The sequence below is a fragment of the Schistocerca nitens genome, chromosome 4 (assembly GCF_023898315.1).
Source record: "Schistocerca nitens isolate TAMUIC-IGC-003100 chromosome 4, iqSchNite1.1, whole genome shotgun sequence".
Lineage (NCBI taxonomy): Eukaryota > Metazoa > Arthropoda > Insecta > Orthoptera > Acrididae > Schistocerca > Schistocerca nitens.
Genome location: NC_064617.1, coordinates 219,203,439 through 219,221,867, shown reverse-complemented (window position 1 = coordinate 219,221,867; position 18,429 = coordinate 219,203,439). Strand labels below are relative to the sequence as shown.

The window sequence follows — 18,429 nt, the reverse complement described above, 5'->3', positions numbered from 1 at the left end:
CCTTCCGGCACAAGGTTTAAAGGGGAAGGAAGAGGGTGAAGAAAAAGGATTGGAGAGGTTTAGGAAAAGTGGTACAGTTTCGGAAAAGTTGTCCAGAACCTGTCAGGGGAGACTTATTGGACAGGATGAGGGAGAGAGACTGATTCTTACAGTTTGTTAAATATATGACATACCATAGTACACACACATTTCTCAAAGCTCTATATTATCTTTCCCCACAGATAACAGCAAAATATCATCTACAGCCCCCCCCTCCCCCCCCCCCAAAAAAAATCAAAACCATATACCATATGAATGTGGGACAACTATAAGACACCTGCATTTCAAGACTAGTGGATAATTTAATCAGCAGGACAGAATTTTTAGCTTAATTGGAACATGGGATTCCCCACTAAGTTTGCTACCATCGTGTACGAAAACATCTCGCTCCTCATAAATAAGAGCCTATCACAATAATTCTTTTTCATGCAGTGTGTTGTCTTACTGCATTCTTCTTACTTATTACTTTCTTTATATTCTGGCCTTGTCCTTAAGTTAAGGGGAAAAAAAAATCAGCATTGCGTCTCTCTCTCTCTCTCTCTCTCTCTCTCTCTCTCTCTCTCTCTCTCTCTGTGTGTGTGTGTGTGTGTGTGTGTGTGTGTGTGTGTGTCAGAGAGAGATAACAACACAGTGGTAATTTAAAAAATCCTACACTAAATTAAAAAGGTAAGCTTGTTTTCATTCTCAAAAGTTAGTATACTTGGGGAAATTTGCAAGTAATACAACTGATAGAAAAATACAGCAAAATAAAGAAAACTAATCTATAGACTTAGACAATTACAAAATACAAGCCATCCACTACCATTTTGTAATAAAACTATCATTACAGATGTCAGTAATTATGCACAAATCGTTAATAAGACTGGTAATATTTATGTGAGGATTGGAAAGCACATGACCATATCTGCAGCACATGCAGTTGAGGAGGAAACCGGTTCAATGTGCCACCTCAAACCTTTCCGATTTGGTAATATAATTTGGATCTAATGTTATTTTTTTTCGATTAATAACGTAACGTCGTCACCGAAAAGTGACAAGCTGTTACTTATTAGGCGTTCGGCGAATGAAATATTATTCATTATATGGGTAGAAAAGCGAGCATTCCACACGGATACAAAGTAAATGAAGATAGTCGTGGCTATATGTTTTTAGTCGAACTATTACTCAGTGATGTGATTGCGCCTTCTGTATAACACACGTACTATTTGGGATATTGCCGGTGAGGTATCGACTGGTCAAATCACTAATGCGTGGGATAAATAATCATAGTACTTAATTAAATGTCTTCGTACATTCCAATATGTAAACAAAAGAAGTTTTCTGGCATGTTAAGTAACCTCACTTTCTTTACGTCAGTCGCTAGACTACAACGTAATTGCACGGCTGTCCCCACGTACGAATTCAGTAACTGTGTACACTGTTTCTTGCACGCTAACATGTGTCATGTTGGTGACTGTGGGTAGTTGGCTACACTGGACATCGCTTCTCTATCTGAAATCCGGTGCATGACGGGAGTTGGAGAAGTCTGTTTTCAATTGGCTCAAAAGCCGTGGCAAACTCCGCCTCTCGCGTTAGTGATTGGCGAATTGCGGGTGGTGCGACTTGTGTCAAGCTAAACATGAGGTTATAATGGATCTGAGTGGGTCAGTTTGCGTGTGCGATTATTTTAAAGAGAAAGGGGTAAGGTTATACCCTGAAAGTTATTCCATGTCACCAGAAACTAGAAAAAGCATACCGCCACCAACGGAGACAATACAGACGAAACCTTTCCCTGTCAGAGGTAAGTAATAAGCGATATAATGACGCAGCTGCAGCAGTTTCCGATCACTTGCTTCTTCTAGTAACCCAGAAATACACACACACACGTCATTCAAATGAGCAAGACTCTTTCGGATTGTCAAAGCTAACCCCTGTTTTATTAAACTGTTCATTCGTATGACTTGTTTCACTAATTGTGTGTACTGAAACAGCATTTAAATTAGTCATTCGAATGTCGTATTGTCATGTAAATACTGGCCACATTTGTAATTTCTTTCATGGCAGAAGACGTTAACGACTCCGATATTGTACTTGCTTTGTTACATTATAAACATTAATAACGCGAACTATCGGTATAGCTGATATTAAATAAATTTTGTGAAAGAGATTACATACCATTAATTCTTCCACAGATATGCATTCCAGTATTGTTAAAGGCTTTTCTGTAGACATTAACATAGAAGTGAGTAAACACTTTGCTGAGATCATCGTTTGCTTTTTCACATCTTTCCAATAGGCTTCTACTGATGCTACATGATGTTAAACATATAGCTTCTTCGTTGAGAATACGTCGATGCGGACATTGGTTGTCGTGGAAACAGCGTAACTACAACAACGAACAAATGAATAGTAGACTCAAAGTGTAGAAACACCCCTGATCGCTTGAACGCATGAGACTTCGAAGTATAAACAGCCTGTGGTCTTTTAGTCAGCAACGCTTTAGTGAATTGACAGTTTACACAATTCATTTCATTGTATATGTTTCACAGTTATATGTATTCATGTAGTGTCATTGTGGAATACTCTTCAATTTAAGAGTTGAAATCCTTCCAGACGGACGTCCATTTAAACCAAAGCGCGCTTGAGTTTGGCGGTGGGGAGGGGATAGCGTAGGTGACAAATGAGTAACCCGTAATATGTGAGAGAGGCAGCACTTCGTTATTCGTAGTTTTTTTGCTCGTTGCAGCAAAAAAAAAAGACTGAATACTACACAGTAAAAATTCGCTTACGTGTCAAGAGTAAGAGCCTAACAAAATTGTAATTGAAGGTTGAACAGTACCACTAGATAATTTTTTGACGATTGCATTCGACACCACACACAAACTTTTACTCTCGCGACACAGAAAATTACTTGTCAGATCATTGGTAAATTTCTTAAATTATCCAAGTTAATTGCATAACATTTTGACAACATTTCGTATTTAATTTATGCAAGAGTTTAATGATCGCAGAGCAGCATATCTCTCTCTCTCTCTCTCTCTGTGTGTGTGTGTGTGTGTGTGTGTGTGTGTGTGTGTGTGTGTGCAACAGCACTGTCGATGTCTCGTGAAATTTTAGCAGAAAATGCCTAGTTATATCACATCGTAATGCAGCTATTAGATGGTTGTTCTGATTTAGTCTGCACCGTCGCGTCGCAGCGCAGTTTAGACATATATTTTAAATGTTCAGCCCAGAAATTTTCTTTTTCGTGGGAGAGATTAAATTTCCAGTCGTGTAACAGATTGGAAGAAAACATGATAAAAATGTTGGAAAAACCAGATGTCAAATTATTTGTGGCTGGTCTGGCTCTGCTGCTGCGGTTGGTTTGATGATCATTCATTAAAATCATAGCCTACCAGTCACTATTTCTCGTCATTTTTCCCGTGCTGAAACCAAATATAGGCCGCAAGAAAATAAGAATGTGATGCGTCTTGCTAAGCTAGAATTTCACCGCCCCCAATGTACCGAAGAGAATTACTAGATGCGTTGTTAAACAGCTAACAAGTTAGCAGTAGTGTTTCATTTCTATGTAATTTAGTAATTGTTTGCAGGCAACATCCATACAGGCAGCCACAGAAACTTTAAAAAAATTATCTGTTACATCCAATTAAAGTGGACTCAAGTGAAGGATCTAAGCAAAATAACATATTTATTGTATTAAAATGTAAAAAATTCTTGTTTCCTATATTAGTTTGACGCTCTTTTATAAAGTCGTATAGGAGCTTATACACTTTTGTCTTAAGCAGCTAAAAAGCTACAATTTTCAGAACTTATCAGACGCTGTATTAGTTTCGTAGTTTTTTAACATCTGTGGCAGGCGAAAATATTGCGATGAACATCATCTTACTGTCGCATTCACATGAAGAACATGTGATCATGTTGGCGGTAGAGGTGTTTCCAGGATTATTACTATATAACATTCACCAGGTTGCCTACGCCTACATAACTGGTTACTGAGCAATTAATGGTTCTTAATAATTAAGAAGTTTGCGATCGTCTTAAGATAGTAATATTACAGATACCAACCAAATTTGGTTTCGAACACTTTTAGAGGATCGTCGTATATATTAATAAGAGCGATTTGCCGCGCGGGGTTAGCCGCGCGGTCTTGGCGCTGCAGTCATGGACTGTGCGGCTGGTCCCGGCGGAGGTTCGAGTCGTCCCTCGGGCGTGTGTGTGTGTGTGTGTGTTTTTTGTCCTTAAGGTTAAGTAGTGTGTAAGCTTAGGGACTGATGACCTTAGCAGTTAAGTCCCATAAGTTTTCACACACATTTGAACATTATGCCTGTTGACACTAGATCTGACAGTTAACCATTTTGGAGAGAGAGAGAAATATCTTGTTGGGGAGGATGCCGTTTGTCGATGCCTTTTAAGGTGCAGCGTTGGAACATCTCACAAGAGGCTGGCAGGCTTTAAGGTATCCGCATCTTTTGAAAGGAAAATGTGTTACGTAGCATCTTTCACACTTTTGAAATTTCTGCTAGGATGTAGTCACACCAGACGTTTCTTTCTGCAAATAGTGTTATCAAATACCGAATAATGTTGGCGAAAGGAACTTCCAGTAGTATGTCGCTTAAAACTGCTCGTTCATGGACAGAAGCTTAGAGAAATAAAATGCTGAATGAATTGAGTCTTGTAAAAAGTCAAGTTCTTCGCATGTGTTTGACAGAGGCAACAGAAACTAAACGTAAAATTGTGAAAATAATTATTCCACTCCGTTTGAGAAACGGAAAATGGTTATCAGAGAGTAGACGCACAAGGGAAATTTCGTCGGCATTCAACCAAATGCTGAGTCTTTCGTAATTCCTGCACGTTTTGATTGGAACATAAACCTGACAAAAATTACTAGTAGGCGAGTCTCTGAAATATTGTGGGGAATAACGAATTATCTGCTGAGATGTACATCTGGGAAGCCTCAGAAACTGTTTTGTTTATACAAGTATTTGACTTAAATTAGGCAGCAGCGAGCGTCCGGGATTGCTCTCGCTGGCAGTACATGAATGGATGCCTGACTGCTTCCAGTGCGTTGCCACTTCTGCTGCTCAAAGCAGTGTTTTGTTCCTGCCATTTCTCAAATTATTCTTGAAGGAAAAATTTCGTGTGCATATCCATACATACTATAAAAACCTAAACCATTGGACCGGTTTCAAGCAGGTACAAATATACCTTACTGTTAGGCGACAATCGCTACGGCGGTAAAAACCACAAGAGAGTACTTAGTGACTTGTAACGAATATCACATATAATTTCAAACTTTTCGATTTTTTTTTCTCTCGCTGACAGTCCCCCACAAAATGATGAAAGGAAAATTGTTTATTGCTTATTCTACAATGAAAGTACCGCATGACGCTGTAATTTATTACTCCTTTTCTACTAACGGTATTCACGAAAAAAATTGCAGACAGTATGCACGTATAACACTAAATGTAATCGCAAAATTATGTCATTGTACGACACATGGTTCAGGAGGTATGACCTCATAAACAATGAGATGCCCGAAAAACTGCCACATCGTGCGTTACGTTTAAATGTATTACTTCGTTGCTGCTAATTGCATTCGCAACACATTTTGCAGACAGTATCCACATATGCTGCTGAATGTATTTACGGAATTATATCATTATACGACACACAGTTCAGGAGATACGGAGTCATAAACAAAAAGCACATTGCCAGACGCTGCGTGGTGCGAACAGTGCTTGATTTGAGACGGTACGCCGTACCGGTACCTCTGACGAAAAAAGCTTAAAATAACGTTTTAAGACGTCTAAATTAATAAAAAAAATACCCCTGGGATGGTGAAAGTAATGGAAATACTTTTTTTTAAGCACTGCGGTGAGCCATAAATACGTATTAGTAATATATATATATATATATATATATATATATATATATATGTGTGTGTGTGTGTGTGTACTAATTAAAATTAAGAACAATTTGTTACATTCCTAGAGTCTGTATAGAGATCTATACCACAAGCTAATTTCAGAATTTTTACGAGATTTTTGTTGTAGATGCAGACTTTCATATTTCTCAATAGTTACGTATTAACAAAAATACTGTTTCCCGAAGTTTATACATACAGCATACGTAATGCGATACGGAAGTTCGGACGTTCTTTAAATTTCGGAATGATCCGTTGACGTGGTGAAAAAATGTATTTCTATGAAATCAGTACTTTCGAGCTATGGCAACTTTTAAACCATTTACTGCAATGGAAAATTTTCAGTTTATTTTAAAGAGTTATAAAACTACGGCCCTATTTAAATTTAAGGACAGATATTTGACGCGTTTACGTGCACTTTACAGATCTGTACTATAGGTGAAATTCGTCTGCGAGGCGGCCTCTTGCGCCCTCCCTCCGTCCCCTGAAATTTGCAGTAGCATTTTTGTTCCCTTCGGAATCTTTCATGCATTTCTGGAAATGATTTTCTGTGATTCCGCTGACCCTCTAATTTAGCCAATAGCAGCAATACGTGGCTTTTCCCAAAGATACAGTACCATGGTCTTAGTAGTCCATACATATTATAAAGTCCCCCCACCGCGTTTGTCTGTACACGCGTGAAGGCTGAGACTGCCTGGGCGAAACTGGGGCGGGTCCCTAGTTGCTGCATAAAATTGCAATTTTAGAGGCTTGACCCACAACTTGGGGGCGGATGCCCATGATAAAGACGTTGAAATAGATTTTTTTCTCCCAAGAGTGGAACTCTGTGGTGGCAACTAGCAGACAGTACTTGTAGCGACACCGTCGCAACTTCAGACCTTAAACGCCAGATAGTAGCTAAATGACACATACCAACTTAGAACCGTGTAGTACCCCTCCTTCGCTCGAAGATGACGGCAATGCGTCGTAGCGTGGACTCAGAGTTGTGTAGGTGCGCTATCCTCTTTCATTGTCGCTCTTCTGCCACTCACACAACTAAAGATTGATCCACGTCGCACACGTCTCGGTTACGTTCAAAACCTGCTCGATAGGATTAATGTCAGGTGGCCTAGCGGGCGGGGGTTTCTCAAAACATTCGGAAGTAATCATCTTGCTAAAGGTACAGGTTGCTTAGGGTATACTGTTCCCAAATAAGCTGTTGTCAGAAGGTTCTGGTATCATTTTCTAATTATAGACTGTGGCAGACGTACTTGGGGCCCCATTTCGATGATTGTAAACCTCACACGGGAACACCTCAACCACCTGCTTCAACAATGTCCTGCTGGCAACCAGATTAAACCTTCTGTACCCGTTTTCGAAACACTTGTATCCTGTATTGGTGGGTACCAGCATATCACTCCAGTGTCCTGTGTTGCGTGGTGAGCAGAAATCCATATATGTGGTGCAGAGAAATGAGACGGAGGGGGCAGAGACTGCGTTAGCACCCTACAGAGAGGCAGTAATGCACTGAATTCGCTGCGGAACCAGTCCCTCCTCTGACCTACATTTATCGAGAATTTCCCGCCCAACGTCCTATTCCGCGTGACCAGAAAAGAGCGCAGGTCTCGCCATTTTCTGTTGTTGTTGTTGTTGTTTTCAGTCGGAAGATTGGTTTGATGGAGCTGTAGCTGGCAAAATAATGGACACTCAGAAATGGAAACCTGTATCACTGACGTCTGTATTTTATAGGACTGTAAACTCGAACGTTCTACATTCCTGCAGCAAAAGAAGCTATCAAATAATGAACACTAATTCACGAACGCAACGGTTCGGCTTTTTGACACTAGGTGTAACGAAAATAGTACATACAGGTATCTCAGAATAGAATTACTTACTTACTTCCTTCATTCCAGCTAGCATGGATTCCGATAACATCCGTCATGTGAAAATCAACTCCCACTTCTGTCACATGACATCATGAAAGCCATGGACAAGGCAATAAGGCGAATGCAGCTGTTTTTTTTATTTCCGAAAAGCACTTGAATCGGTACGATATCAATGTTTATTAACGAGAGTCGGACAAGTGGGTGTATCAAACAGAATAAGTGACTGGTTTGAGGCTTTTTTTGTAGGGAGGGTTCATTTTGTCATCTTGGGTGGAGAGTCATCGAGAGACACAAAAGTAACAACAGGCTTGCCTCAGGGAAGTGTGTTGTGACCCGTGCTGTTCATGTTGTATGTTAATGACCTGTCAGAGAATGTTAACAGTAACATCGGAAATTTTGCAGAAGTTGCAGATATTTATAATCAAGTATTGTTCTAGGCTCTGTTATGAGAAGTCACAGCAGGCAGGAGACGAGGAATCCAGTGGGGGTCCACGAACGTCTGGAGGATTTGGATTTTGCAGACGACGTAGTTTTATTAGCTCCAAGGCTGACTGATATGCAAGCTAAATTAAACTTGCTGAAGGAAGAAGCAGAGACTGCTGGCCTTAAGGTAAATACAGGCAAAACAAAGGAAATGAGAGTAAATTCAGGGAACATGGAGGTGCCACTGTTAATAGGTGAGCAGCAGGTGGAGACTGTCAACTCATTTCTGTATCTGGGTAGTATAGTGGCGGAAGATGGTGGAGCTGGAGATGACGTGAAAAATCGCATTAAAAATGCAAATGCTGCCTTCATACAATTGTATCCAATATGGAAAAATAGAAATATCACGTACAAAACAAAAATCCGTAGTTTTAATACAAATGCGAACGCTGTCCTTCTGTACGCCAGTGAAAGCTGGAAAATGGATAAAAAGACAACATTCCAGTTACAAAACTTCATAAATAGATGTCTTCGACGCATCATGAATATCTGGTGGCCAGAAAAAATATGTAATGAGGAGCTCTGGTGAATAACAAACCAGATACCTATAGAAGACCAGATACGAGAGAGAAAGTGGGGCTGGTTGGGGCACACCTTGAGAAAACCAGATGGAGCCATCGAGAAAAAAAGCACTGAAATGGAATCCTCAGGGAACTAGGAAGAGAGGAAGACCAAGGGGCACATGGAAGAGAACAGTGGAAGGGGAAGCAAAAGGAGTTGGCAAGACCTGGGCAGAATTGAGGCAAATGGCCAAAGAGACGGATGGCGAGTTCTGGATGCCCTATGCCCCCATAGGGGCCAAAGGAATTAAGTCAAGTAAGTCATTGTCCGAAAAAAGCTGCGCGAACTCTCGATAAGATACGAAAGTGGTGCGAAGACCGCGAAGGCGAGAGTTGACTAGTATAAATAACTATACTGGAGAAGTTTCGGCCACTGTGACCAGGTCTTCTTCTGGGTCTTTAGTAGCCCTAGAAGAAAGCCAATGTAAGTGTGGCCGAAACTTTGGTTTCTCCAGTATAGTTTTTTTACATTATGACGCGAAACGGTGCTCAAGGAAACTTTTGTGTTAATTGACTCTGGCCGCGGAAGCCTACGAGAGTACGAGATTACAGCGCGCACAGAGGCATTTAAGCAATCATTCTTTCCGCACTCCCTACAGAACTGGAACAAATCATATCATATGGTATAAACCTAGCTACTTGCTACCATGCAGATTAAAGTGATATGCGGAGTATGTATGTACACGTACACTGAGGTGACAAAAGTCATGGGATACCTCCTTATATCGTGTCGGACCTTCTTCTGCCCGCCCTAGTGCAATAGCTCGACGTGGTATGGACTCAACAAATCATTGCAAGTCCCCTGCAGAAATACAGGAGTTTGAGCGTGAACTGACCTCTCTATTACGCCCAACAAATGTTCGATTGGATTTATGCTTGGCGATCTGTGTGCCCAAATCATTCGCTCGAACTGTCCAGGATGTTCTTCAAACCAATCGCAAGCAATTATGGCGCATTGAAGTCCATGAATAGCTGCTAATGGTCTCCAGTTAACTGAACATAACCATTGCCAGTCAGTAGTCGGTTCAGTTTGATCAGAAGACCCAGTCCATTCCATGTTGACAGCTTGGATCCATGGCTTCGTGGGGTCTGTGCCTCACACTAATCCTGTCACCAGCTCTCACGGAAACCGGGACTCCTCTAACCAGGCCACGGTTTTCCAGTCCTCTGGGGTCCAGTCGATATGGCCACGAGCCCGGGAGAGGCGATGCAGGCGATATCGTACTCTTACCAAAGGCACATATCTCGTTTGTCCGCTGCCATAACCCCTTAACGCCAAATTTCTCTGCATTGTCCTAACGGATACGTTCATTGTGCTTCTCACATTCATCGTGCGTCACACATCGGTATCTGCGGTTATTTTTCGAAGTGACAACTCTACGCAAACGCCGCTCCTCTCCGTCGTTAAGTGGAAAACCGTCAGCCACTGCGTTGTCCGAAATTTGGTATTCTCGGCAAACTCTTGACAGTGTGGATCCCGGAATATTGAATTCGCTAACGATTTCCGAAATGGAATGTCCCATGCCTCTAGCTCCGACTGTCATTCCGCGTTTAAAGTCTGCTAATAATCACATCGGTAACCTTTTCATATGAATCACCTTAGTACAAATGACAGCTCCGCCAATGCACTGCTCATTTGCACCTTGTGTGCGCGCGATACTACAGCCATCTGTATATGTGCTTATTTCTATCCCCTGCCTGTCGTCTCTTCAGGCGAACGAGTCGAATCCGTCTTGCTATATTTCCGAAAATCTGCACCTCAGTGTTGACCGATAACGTACGAAGGCGTGCTGAAAAGTAATGCCTCCGAATTGTTATGTGAAAACACTTAAAGCTTTTTACATAAAACACACTTTATTAGCATTCTGCATCTTTGCTTCATGTCTACGTATTTATTTCTCTACGTAGTCACCCTGGCGACGTACACATTTCTCCCGACGACAGACCAGTTTAACCATCACTGTAGAATGTTTGACTTTGTTGACGGAGCCACAACCACACCTCGGGTTGCATCGCTTCAGAACTGTCAAAGTGAAGTACTTGAAGGAATTCTTCAAGTTTTGAAAGCAGATGAAAATCGGATGGGGCCAGGTCGGGACTGTATAGAGAATGATGATAGTGAATCCAAGGCGTCGGATTGTTGCAGATGTCGCAGCTCTCGTGTGTGATCTGCCTTTGCCATGCCTAAGGAGAGGTTGCTATATGTGTGGACGAAGTTGTCTGTCGTTAGATACTCGATTACAGTACGCTGTTCTTCAAGCACCAACATAGTTACTTTACACACAGCCATGTTACATGCTACAATTCGAAGCCCTCTAGTAACAGAAGGCTGCATCAGTCGAAACGAGAAAGTCGACCGAGTAATATGCATGGCATGTAATACCTCAACCGATACTGAGAACATTACTTTACAGCAAGCTCTCGTAGATACGATCATACGAAACCTCTTCACAAACATCAGATGCAAACATTGGGGCTAGGAGCCGGGCGGCTATGGGTCTGCAGGCCCCCTCCTACCAGAACTACACTTGTTTCTTCTTGATTAAAAAATATGTGTAATTCTTTGCAATATAGCCTTCACACTTAACAGTCTCGAACATTTTCTCGCTGTTGCGGCTGGTATCATAATAGATTTTAAACACCTTCGTTTACTATAGAGAATTTGAAGACTGTATAGTAATACTAAATACCCCCCCCCCCCCCCTCCCTTCTCTCCCCCTCAAGACCAAAATCCTAGATTCGGTTCTGGATTACATTGCAGAATTTTTGGCTGACAGAAGACCTTATACTGGGCGGTACTGTTCAATAGACGGCAATATCAGGTACGCCCCAAGGAAGCATAGTAGGATCGTTTATGTTTACAGTACAAAAACAAGATTTATTACATAGTCAGAAACACTGACATTATTTACCTAGATGCCGTTGTCTACGTAAAAGTGTTGTTGCTCTGTGATCATATGGAAATGTAGAACGGCTTTGGTGCGGTGACTGGCAGCTCTCTTTAAATGTGGATAAATGTCGGATATTGCTCATAAACAAGGGAAGTAACTAGAGAGTATGCGATTGCAGGATTAGCGATTAACTGTTTAAATATCAGAGCCGTCCTTTAGTACAGGATTCACGGCAGACGTCGAAGGACTTTGGAGATGCATTGCTTGGGCTGTAACAGGACGGTGTAGTAAGGAAGTGTATTGAGGTTCTCGGGGTACTGAAATAGGAATCTTTGTAAGAACAACGATGTTCTTCAAAACTGTTGGGTACATTTATGGAGTATGTGGAACAGTTTTACTGCCTACATCGTATATCTCGCGTAGATATCATGAGGATATCACAGATTACGACACGTACAGGTATACAGCCATTTCTCGTCTCTCCATTCGTGAATCCAATAGGACAGTGAGTAAATAATACCATGAGTCACGGCTAGTACACAGGTCAGCAGAGTATACAGGGTGTATGTCTCCCTTAAGAATCGTCAGGCCCTTTTTCTCTGACTTTTCAGCAGATATTTGCAGAATCTTTTATGCGCTGTCTAGCTGGAGTCAGCCCATACAAATAGCACTTTTTCGAATGGGCACGTAAGATCCGGATTTTTTTAAAACAAAGCGACGCTTTATGTTGACACTGAGTGTCGCATGAAAGACAAGAAAGAGCAACAGGAATTGTTTGGGATGACTCCAGCTACACCACGCAAAAACGAAATTGCAAATATCAGCCGAGACACCACAGAAAAATGCGCCTGACGACCCTTAGGAGGAAATCCGGTATATGTAGATGTAAATATAGGTGTTTAAAGTGTGCGATGACGGGAACAATGTGGCTGCCGGTAGTCTGAAAACGCTGTGGACCAGAAGCGGGGCAGCGTATCCGTGGCCAAACTGCCATCGTATGAAAAGATTCCTAATGAATACTAGGTTACGTGTAGGATAAATTTCCATTACTGTTGATAATACATTAGTGGAAAATGAAAAATTGACACCCTTATGTAGTGGTCCCACATCAATGAAATTTTCTTCAGGTACTAATACATATCGTTATCATAAGGTCATGTACATATACTATCTCAAAGATGGAACCATTTTAACCACCGTAGGCTGCCAGTTTTACTCATTTAATGGACCATGCATATAAATTACATTACTGGTTAGTTTTGGCCTTAGGTATGAAATGTCTGCAAATAATACCAAAAGTACTGTAAAAAGGTAAGACTTTTTAGAGGATATCATTACACTTGCGGATTACAATTGTTGTTAAATTACTGATGGTATATCGGGACAGACACGTTCCTACATATACACACGTCGATTGTTACATATATGGGCTTGCACATACCAATCACCTTACAACAACTACTTTTACAACACGTCATGTGGGCAAAACCCCTCCTAACAGGTAGCTTACTGGCTCTTGCAGATCTGTTTAGCAAAACAATTGCGCGAAACATGCATCAATCAAGGAGCGTGCTAGCACTTGTGATTTTGCTGGTTAAAATGGTTGCTTGATTTAGACTGCACATTGAGGCTGTGGACCTGTACATGAAGAGATTACTATCTAAATGTATCCGGACACACATGTTTAATGTGAAATTGCCCCCTGGATTTCTCGAAAAGGTAGACCCGCCAATACAGAAATAGGCGGGGAGTATTATGTTATTAGTGGAGAAGCAGTAACACCAGAGTGAGTCGTTCCGGACACGACAGTGACTTCGAACTTGGACTAGTCTTGGAAGTCACCTGTGTTACCAAGTCAGCCAGGGACCTTTCAACACTTCTAAAGCAGCTCAAGTCAACTGTTGGTGATGTGATTATGAAGCGCAAACGCTAAGGCACAGCTATAGGTAAACCCTTATCAGGCAGACCTCATGCAGTCATCGAGCATTGCGGAGGGTGGTTATAACAAATCGTATGAAATGAACGAAAGGACACACTCGTGAGTTACAGAGTGCTACAAGCGGTCCAGCTAACACAGTGACTTTGCGCAGTGAGTTAAAAAGACTGGGGTACAATGGTGGGCAGCTACTCGTAAGCCAGATGTTTCCGTAGTCAGTGGTAAGATATGGTTCGGGTGGTGTAAAGAGCGACGCCGATGGACAGCGGTCAACTGGAAACGAGTGATTTCGAGTGAAGGATCACACTATACCCTTGCCGATTGAAGGGTTTGAGTTTGACGAATACCTGGAGAACGTTACCTGCCATCATGTGTACTGCCAACAGTGAAGTACGGAGAAGGTGGTGTGGAGGTGTCTTTCGTGCTTAGGAAAACGTTAAATACATAAGGATACGAACATATTTTACAGCATTGCATACTGCGTGCAGGAAAGACACAGTTGGGAGACAGTGATCGTTTACATCAGTGTGACAATGCACCCTGTCATAAACCAGCATCTGTGAGACAATGGTTTGTGAACAATAAAATTTCTGAAATGGACTGGCACACCTAGGATCCCAACATGAGCCCAATGAAAAGCCTTTAGGATGAGGTAGACAGTCGACTACTGTTGAGACTCCAGCGTTCAACATAACTACCTTCTCTGGCTTAAGCTCTTGTGGAAGAATGAGCAGTCATATAGATACCTCATTCACAGATCAAGCCCTCATAAGGGAGAAGGGTGGACACACACCCTTATTAATGTCCACTAATAGGCATCTGCATACTTTTTATCAGATAGTGTGGGAACAGCTTGCATGGCATCCTTAGCTACCAATTTAATGCTGCAGTTCTTCATGCAGACGATGACAGAGGTGTCGGATGTCATCTTAAGAGATAGTGTTGGACATTAATTGCAAATAAACACAGCGGAAAAGAGCTTAGTGTCCCCCAGCACGCCAACACCGCCTGTAACATTGACAATGGTCTCAGTTCGACGAGGAACAGGATCCACAAGTCACATCCACCAGAAGCCACTCATAGACATATAGTCCCATACGTTTTCTATGGGATTAAGATCGGGTGATTCAGCGTGGCGGTCGAGTTGCAATAGGGTCCTGAGAGTTCTTCCCACCAGCAACGTATGGGCGCAGCCCTGTGAACGTGACTGTCGTCATCGTGGCTGGGTGCACCGCATACTCATCATGTATATGAGAAGTAAGGGTAGCACTTGGTCATCGAAAATGTTTGTATAAACATCATGGTTGACGGTACCTGAATGAGTGGGCCCAATCCAAGACATAAAGGATAAACCTCGAATATCAGAACCACCTCCAACCTGAAGTACACCCTTCACACAGTGAGGGTTAGACGTCTCTTTACATTTTCGAAGCACGTGAGCCTTGTGTTTTTCGAAAGGAGGACATTTCGCGAAACGCCTCCGGTCAGCCACTGTCCACTTTCTGTGTTGTCCGGTCCACCGGTGACGTACAGCTTGTATGTGACGCTTTGAGCAGTGGTTTTTCACTATGTATCCGACTCCAAATGTTAAACGAGTGCAGTTCCCTTCGCATTCTTTGGTCGCAAATTGGTTGAGATGGACGTGCATGTAGTGAGAGAAGACAGTCCTATTGAGTTTAAAACCATTTATTATTTATTCGTTTATTATTATTTCATCTCCCTCGTCCAGTATGGGGGAGGGGTGGGTTGTCAGCGGCACAGTACTCCGCTCTTCAGCCAAGCGAATTAAAAATTTAGAATGAGAAACAAGCATTAGGGCTGTTTTTCTATTTAAATTAAAAATCAAAAGTGGACAATTAAAGAACGAGAGTATATGTATTATAAAAAAATACAGAATGGAGAAATTCTTCTGATAAAATACACTGGAGCACTGTACTTTCACTTAAAATCTGAAGGACTTGCACTGGGTAAGAAGTGTGGTATCACGTATCGAGACCAAGTGGTGTCTTTAAGTCGGCAGCGGAATTGTAGGTTTCCGTCAGACGCCGATGGCGGTCTCGCGGGCCAGGCAGACCCAATGGTCGTGCTCGCCAGGCCACGACTCCAGCGTCTCCGAACTACGAGCGTCCTCTGCAGCCGCAATATAGTACGGCCGACGGCAGCCAGACGGCCCACGCGCTCAGAGCCACTGCACTACGTGATGCTACGCCGACGCCGCCTAGTCGCGGCTCTGACACCATAGCTCGTGCTTTAGTTCAGAGAGCCGCCTCCTTGTTACTGTTGTATGAGCTGGACTCTAATTCTTGCTCCAGTATTTGTAACGAGTTTTCGTACACTTGGAGCCGGCCGCAGTGGCCTAGCGGTTATAGGCGCTTCAGTCTGGAACCGCGCGACCGCTACGGTCGCAGGTTCGAATCCTCCCTCGGGCACGGATGTGTGTGACGTCTTTAGGTTAGTTAGGTTTAAGTAGCTCTAAGTTCTAGGGGACTGATGACCTCCGATGTTAAGACCCATAGTGCTCAGAGCCATTTGAACCAGTTGAACGCACACTTGGATAAATAAAAGTTAAGTAAATCTGTTTACTGTGTTAATTTGGTCACTATTCAGTTCTGGTCCTGTCCAGCTTTCCTACGGCGACAGTTGCCGCACCACTCGTAGCCCACCTCTCTTTACCACTGTATACGAAGTTGTACGCAACAAGAAGTATTATGGGAGGAGAGGATATGTTCCACAGAGTTGAAGCGTGTGGGTAATAAGATAGGGATTTATTAGGAAGGAAAACTATGGAGATGATAAGTAGGAATTGTGGTGATAAAGACAGAGGGTGAGGAGTAGTGTGGTGTGTGGGTAGGGTAGCTGTTAAAGGAGGAAAGTGATGGGGATGGGTGGAGAGGGAAAAGGAGAGAGGAGTCCTGATGTGGAATGGGATAGGTGGGGAAGAGTTAAAGTTGGTAGCAGCGATAAGTATCGGGACGGATCTCATTGTATGGGAGGAGGAGTTGGTTGCGTTGGGATAGAATACGGAGTGTGTGTAGGCGTAGGGACGGAAGGGATGTCTTTGCGAAGGCGCGGCAGCATAGCAGGATCAGATGGGAGACAGTTGAGTTATTGGAATCTGGTTTGCGGATGTATTATAGGAAACGCGGGGTGTTCGATACGGGTGAGAAGGGTATGAATCTGATGAGATGGTAGATGATCCATGTAGGGGAAGATAAACGGATGCGGACAGTGAGACGGAGTGCATTACGTTTTAGGATTTGGAGGGGCTTATAGAAGTTTGAGGGATCGGAGATCCATGTAACATTTGCGTAGTAGAGGATGAGTTGATCAGGGTTTTGTAGTTGTAGAGAATAGTGGAGGGGTGCAATCCCCAAGTTCGGCCTGTTGGTAGTTTTAGTCTGTTGCCATTTATCCTGTCGGTCAGGGTCATTTTAAGGGCCTGTGTTGTTACGCTGTGTTGAGAGCCAGAAAAGGATCGAGTCCACGCGGCGGATTAACGATCGTGGCTAGTGCACAGGCCAGCCTCAGTGTGGCTTTTAGGCGGTTTCCCACGCTCGTTTAGGCAGATGCTGTGATGGTCCCCGTTTCCTGTCTCGAAAATTACGATACACAAAACAGTTAAAATATGATCACACATAGAATAAGTTTGCACAATGCACAGACAGGTGGCGCACACGACTTTCCCTCTCCCTTAAATTATTGACGGCTGCGGCGACAGAAACGGCTTCCGGCCGCGAAGTTAAAATAAATTTGCCCAAACTTGAATGTAATGGAGTGTCTCCTAGACGAGGCAAACTCTAGTGAAAAGAAGTTGTTAACCCATATAACGCTGCTGATAGTGGTACACCAGATACAAAGATAAATGCGGGGTAAGAAATCGAGCCACCGGAGACAACGCGTCCCTTATGCCAAAATACTCAGAAAAATGCGTGAACAAACTCCGGAATTTTGTCGGTGCTCAGGTTCGCCCTGTGTACATTCCTAGGACGTTAACTACGTTTAATAACCCGGTATGAATTTCCGAACGAAAAAAGTCAAGTAACTCTGTTAAGAGCCCCAGCATGTTCACAGTTCATGATTCGCCCTACATCCACTGCTTAAGTCTTTGAGTAATTGCCTTGAAATGAAATGAGCGTATGGCATCGTTGGCCGGGAGGCCCCTTCCGGGGAAGTTCGGCCGCGAAGTACAAGTCTTATTTTAGTTGACGCCACATTGGGCGACTTGCGCGCCAGTGATGAGGATGAAATGATGATAACACTCAAGTCTCCGAGCGGAGAAAATCTCCAACCCGACCGGGAATCGAACCCGGGCCCGCTCGCATGTGAGGCGAGCACGTTACCATCCAGCTAAGCAAGCGGACAGTAATTGCCTTTATTTCAGCCCGTCAGTGCTTCACACAAATCACGGATATAGAAGTGGTGTTCCCTTTTATTATTTTATTTTTTTCACATCTACGGTTCACACTATAGAGTATAGACAGTATTCTCGTCATTGTTTGCAACCATGAATGAAAATATTTCCCAACTTTCGTCTAGCTGCTTGGCATCTATACGTAATTTCATTCCCACCGGAGTTCTTCGTCCATAGGAAATAGTCACACTTTCAGACGAGTCTTCACTTGCGATTACAGGGGAATTCATGGAGGATAAAAGCAGAGTTACAGGAAGTCTACTGCAGCTATATGGCCGTCAAAAGCATTTACCCCATGTGCTCGGGCATTGTGATAAATGAACCAACTGTTGGGTCTCGAAA

At 42.8% G+C, this 18,429-nt stretch overlaps 1 protein-coding gene across 2 annotated transcripts in view; it reads left to right on the top strand.

The window, feature by feature from the left end:
* Nucleotides 1-1,592: 1,592 nt before the first annotated feature.
* LOC126253457 (6-phosphofructo-2-kinase/fructose-2,6-bisphosphatase 2) overlaps nt 1,593-18,429 on the top strand; it is a 370,956-nt gene continuing 354,119 nt past the window's right edge. For both annotated transcript variants that reach the window (XM_049954807.1, XM_049954809.1), the window contains exon 1: nt 1,593-1,819. In XM_049954807.1, the coding sequence (XP_049810764.1) occupies nt 1,669-1,819 (151 nt within the window). In that variant the 5' untranslated portion in view covers nt 1,593-1,668. The remainder of the gene's footprint in view (nt 1,820-18,429) is intronic.